The 6,000-nt window shown below is 31.6% G+C and overlaps 1 protein-coding gene across 2 annotated transcripts in view; it reads right to left on the reverse strand.

Moving 5' to 3' along the window:
- The window catches only part of LOC123006311 (lachesin-like), a 65,953-nt gene that overhangs the window by 3,644 nt on the left and 56,309 nt on the right, over window positions 1–6,000 (reverse strand). For both annotated transcript variants that reach the window (XM_044400717.1, XM_044400716.1), the window contains one exon: window positions 753–945. In XM_044400717.1, coding sequence (XP_044256652.1) covers window positions 753–945 — 193 coding nt within the window. The remainder of the gene's footprint in view (window positions 1–752; window positions 946–6,000) is intronic.

Consider the following 6,000-nt stretch of genomic DNA (forward strand, 5'->3'; position numbering starts at 1 on the left):
AAAATGTCACAGTTTCAGTATTCGGGTTACACAAAAATCACTCATGATACATTTGCAGTCATTTTGGTAGAAGCAATTTATCACACTAACGATTTCCCGTACATGCGTATTTTTCATAAGCAGCCTAGGGGCATGCATTACTTTGTGGGGCACAATGTAGTTGATTCGAAAGGGAAAAACTACTGGTTCTTATCAAGCAAGTCGTAATATTTTCTAGGAAAAAACTTGTTTCTGTATACTATATAAACACAAAGATGACCGCAGCTTTGAAAAGAAATAGTCACATTTTCCTTTTAACAATCACCTTCACGTTCGATATCGGTGCTGCTTGAGGCCGCTTTCATTGATCTTACCCAAGCAATATACTTAGGGTGGCACAATAATAGGTATTGTAAGATTCAAAAAAGGGATCTTGAGTATTCTCAGGAGCGCAATAGCTTTGAGCAATAACATGTCGATCGGTTAATATGAACAAATACAGCCACTCCACACGTGTTATTATTTTCAAAGCTTGCACGATTAGCTTTTTGATTTTAAAAGTTGCCACAGTTGATAATTAATTGTAACTATTGCTCAAAACAATTATTTCATACATCGTTCATCATACAAAGTCGGAAAAGATTTGTCACAACTTTTAAGCTTTTTATATTAACTCCCAAGCTCATAAAAGTAGCTCGAAGAATTCAATATTACCGGATCAACGGACTTATTTAGCTCGGATTTGATAATAAAGAAATCAAGTAAGATTTTACCTTTAGTGCGAGCTCCCGTGGGCTCTCTTATTATAATATCGCTACCATCTTCCCGTCGCCATTGTACATGTGGTTCTGGATGGCCCCGTGCTCGACAAGTCAACTTTACGGTCCCACCTTCGGGTACCATTACGTCTCCGGAAGTTTCCTCGGGAATGAAATCGGGAGGAACGACAACGTCCAGAAAGCCCAGCTATAACACTTGATACTCTTACATTTTTACAGCAACGAATTATATTCCCCTAACTCTACCACTTTTTCACGACTTTTCACATTATAAATTTCGAATGAAATTGTTATTTTGCCAAACTCAAATACACTTACACCACATTAAACCAAATCAACTGTTTAAATGCAATATGGAAAACTTTTACAAGTCTGAGATAACTTGCACGGCCATTTGTCTCCACTGAAACGTAAGTGGCTCCTAGCCACTGTACTGCCTGACATGATAAAGTTTACGACTCAAATTATGTTAAATAAAACCCTGCAAGTATTATACACACTGTGGAATTATTATTTAAAAGTTTTTGAAGTTTCAGAGGTTAAGCAAAAATAGTTTTTAATTATACAAAAGCAGTGACGCTTCGATCAGGGTGTTAAACTGGTTAAGTATTTTTTGCGGAAATACGGTGCTTGAGTGAAAATTAGTTTTTCGCGTCGATCAATAAGATTAAGTTAGCGTCAATGTCTAATTTTTATGTTAACATGTCCTCTTTATATAGCATAATTTAGTAATGAATTAGCGCAAGGGATCGTTTCTCTGTGTGATAGCAAAAAGTTGTGAATGCAGGGAAAGAAAATATTAAAAATGATGGGTGGTGCAAATAAAAAGGTTAAGCCTTAATTATAAAAAATTAACGTATCCTTTGGGCGTACATTATTAGGGTAAATTTTTCTTGTGCGAAGGGCTTTTGTTTGAGTAGTTTACTTTGGTAAGTAGAGTAGGGTAGCGGAATGAGTTATAATACTCTACCTTTTTGTGTTGGGTCTCATTATTCAAATATTCTCTTCACGCCAAATTCTTAAATGCATTAGCATCTAAAAACATGTTAAGTAACTCACTACAAGGAGATAATGTTAACTACGACATTTATTATATTCACTAAATGTGATTTGCAACACAAGAAATGCTTCTCTCGCTGAAACCTAAAACTTTTCTTCTTTTAACCAGTTTAGAAAGATAAAAAATACAATTAAACATGAAAATATGAAAAAACCGTTTTATTTTGCCCTCATGGGGGGTACAATTAAGTCTCACATCTAAAACCATAACTTGGATGATGAACATTTTGTTGAATATCCGCTTCGGTATTTTCTTTTAATACAATCTGCAAACGGACAAAAACGTGGTTTTGCATTTCTCTATGAGAAACAGCACCTGCGAGACGCACAAATTTTCATCCCGAATTTATGTTGTTACACAAGTTGTAATGAATACGAGATACGTCTGTAACATATTCTAAAAATACAAGACGGTATTTTTAGGTAAATTAATATAAACACCTTGTTTAAAAAAATATCTTAATGGTGATTAATTAAATCGGTTTTTATCGGTTACTTTAACTGAACTGGTTAAGCGCTCTGATTCGCCTGGTTTTCAAAACGAGTTTCAAACCGGTTTAAAATCAATTGTTCAACTTTCAATTGGCGATTATGCGTTGATGTTTAGTGATGTAAACTTATCAGTAAAACACCTTGTTGGTGCACTTTCAAGCAAAATTCCATTATTTAAAATAAGCCTTTCAAACGGGTGAGTTAAGCAATGACAGTTAGTGCCGTAACACGGTGTCAGGGGCTTTTTGTCACTCTAAGCTTTTATTCAGTACCGTTAAAACAGGAGTAAGTAGCGTGCTATGTGATAGCGGTTCATTAGTTTCAAATTCATTGTGATTTATAAAATCGAAATTTAATTTAGGGTAGAAATGTATTTATAAACGCGTAAATAATGTGCATATTAATTTATTATCAGGTAATGCGATTTTATGTAAAACCTATTGTTAGACGTAATTAACAAATGAAGCCATCCAAAAACAAGTGATAAAATATGTGACAAAAGACGGCTTTTCTGCAATGAGCTATAATAATAGATGTAGGTACTAAGTTAATTTATAGTCCTGCGTTGATTGAGAGAGTTTGGTGGTCACTGCCACTGATTGGCTTGGGTGTCGGGTCTCCATCGTCTCATCCCTTTCATTAAACATAGAACTTATACGGCGAACACATACTCAACACACATGGAAACTTGAAACGCTTCCTTAGCTAACTTATAATGAAGCTTATTTATTAGCTCTTCTCATTTAACTTTTTGGCAATACAATGCATTTTTCTTTGCAAGTGTGAAACAACTAAATAAAAATTGAAATCTAAAGTTTTAGTAGGTTTTGAATAAATTTTATTATAGCCATTATTATGATTTGTATCGATTTTATTAAAACCATTTGTAGTGGTAGAATGAGGCGTAGAGTAAACGTTGATTAATCTCGAGTATCTTAAAAGATTCATTGTTGAACTGGGTAGTAATGAAGTGTTTGGTTTCTCTTGCATTAAACAAAAAAAATAATAAAAAGCAAAACAGTAAACACTTGTTATTAGAAAATTAAAATACAAAAACCTATCAGTGTACAAATGGTGCATGCGCCGGGATAGTTATCACCGATTACACAAGGCGACAAAGAAAAGTCATGTCGTGACAACTTGATAAATTTTATATCATTTTGTTCGTCTCAGTAAGAGAAATCAAATGCACTAAATAAATTTCAAAAAGTCCACACACTTTGAACTACATAATTTTTTTCTAATTTAAATGAATTTAAAATACTTAAACTTTAAAAAATTATTACTCAAAAACTATTAGGTCGATTTTCTTCAAATAAAGACCATTTTAAAGGGATGGACTTGCCCTTTAGAATGATATGCAACAGTGTTCGAAGAAGTTCGAAGTAAATCGAAGTAATCTAAGAAAAACCCTACGAGAAAATGTTTTTTTCTTCGTCACCATCATGTAGAGCATCTTTTTATTAATAAGAATCCAAATTTTTAAAATAGTATACGGGGTAGTTTTTAAGATATGATTTTTTGAAGTTAAGGTTTGCTATTCAGGTATTGCGCCATATAGGAGAAATGCATGTTAATCTTACTTAAAATTGCATTTCTATAAAAGTATTTGTTTTAAGACTCTTCTTTTGCTTAAAAATGGTCAATTGCATGTTCTTTGTTCTAATTAGAATAAACAAAAACTGTTTCTTTACTTAAAACAAACAAAGAGTACCTGCGTATTAATAAAACCAAATAAAGAGTTTTTTTTGTTGCAAAAATGATCATTGATCATTGAGCAAAAAGGATTTAGAAGTTTAAAGCAGTAGCTTTATATATAAGAACAAATCCTTTTCAAATTAAATCACTTTCCATTCAGATTCCAACTTGTTCACTTTGTTCGAGCTTTCTGAACTTTTTTTTAAAATGTTTTGAGCAAATGCTTTATCATCACTTTCTACTGATGTTGAATGCAATAAGTCAGTTGCTTCGTGTGCAACTGTTATCACAACGACTACTGACTACAAGCTAACTGAAGCTAATCGTAGAATGTATCACAACGACTACTGTTACGACAATGTTATCACAACGACTACTGACTACAAGCTAACTGAAGCTAATCGTAGAATGTACCAACAAAATAAATCAGGTGACTTATTGCATTTAACGTCACTTGAAAGTGATGAGAAAGCATTTGCCAGAACATTTTCAAAAAAAGTTCAGAAAGCAAGAACAAAGTGAACAAGTCGAAATCTGAACGGAAAGTGATTTTATTTAAAAAAGATTTGCCGTTATATTTAAAGCTCGTACCTTAAAATTCTAGATCCTCTTTGCTCAATGATCAGTGGTCATTTTTACAACAAAAAAACTCTTTATTTGCTTTAATTAGTACGCAGGTACTCTTTGTTTGTTTTAAGTAAAGAAACAGTTGTTGTTTATTCTAATTAGAACAAAGATGGTGCAATTGACCATTTTTAAGCAAAAGAAGAGTCTTAAAACAAATACATTTATAAAGATGCAATTTTAAGTTTAACATGCATTTCTCCTATATGGCGCAATACCTGAATAGCAAACCTTAACTTCAAACAATCATATCTTAAAAACTACTCGGTATATTATTTAAAAAATTTGGATTCTTAGTAATAAAAAGATGCTCTACATGATGGTGACAAAGAAAAAAAAATACTCGTAGGGTTATTCTTAGATTACTTCGAAAGTTAGCCAATATTCAATTTCAAATTGCATATCATTCTAAAGGGCAAGTCCATCCCTTTAAAATGGTATTTATTTGAAGGAAATCGGCCTAATAGTTATTGAGTAATAATTTTTTAAAGTTAGAGTATTTTAAATTCATTTAAATTAGGAAAAAAATATTTAGTTCAAAGTGTGGGGACTTTTTGAATTTTTTTTTAGTGCATTTGATTTGTCTTACTGAGACGAACAAAATGATATAAAACTTGTCAAGGTGTCACGACATGACTTTTTTGTCGCATTGTGTTATAAGTTTGACAAAGTAAACAAGAATAAAAATTATTTAAAACAAAAACAAACATTTTTAAGTAATATTTACCAAAAGTTTTGTGCTTATCCAAAAGTGAATGAAGCGATGACGGTTCAAACTCTCTTCATCTTTGTAGAAGACTTGATGTTTATTACTTTAAACTTAATTAAAATTATGTTGTTACTATATCTTGTTTAAATGTTCAAAGTCGTGAAAAAATGTAATATCAAAATTTATTAAAAAAATTATTAATTATAGAACGATAAATATTTAAAATAAATCACAGTATGATACAAAAATAAGGCTACACTTGACATTTTCTTCTAGAGTCCATAGTTTACTTGAGCGGGTTGGTTCTGCTGAAAACATGCAAAACAGGTGAAAAACTGTTATTTTAGTAGCCTAAATTACAAAAACACTAATATCAATTCTAGTATTTCAACATTCTCGGATTAGGTTTGCCATGACCGGGTAACATTTGTATAATTTTGAAGATTTTATGGAGTTGTAAACTTAATGTATGTTTGTTATGTACCAGCTGAAAGTTTCTGAAAATAATTCCATATTAGTCAAAATTACCTTGGAAAGTCGTAAGAATAATATTACTAAGCTAATGGTAAGACGTAAAATAGCAAAATCAGTGAGTTTCTTCAAGTTCATATTGATAAGAATTTACATTATACATGAATTTAAAATAAGTTTTATATAACT

This window comes from Tribolium madens, unplaced genomic scaffold, assembly GCF_015345945.1.
Source record: "Tribolium madens isolate multiple individuals breed KSU strain unplaced genomic scaffold, Tmad_KSU_1.1 Scaffold_2;HRSCAF=44;Tcas5.2_LGX, whole genome shotgun sequence".
In the NCBI taxonomy this organism is placed as follows: Eukaryota; Metazoa; Arthropoda; class Insecta; order Coleoptera; family Tenebrionidae; genus Tribolium; species Tribolium madens.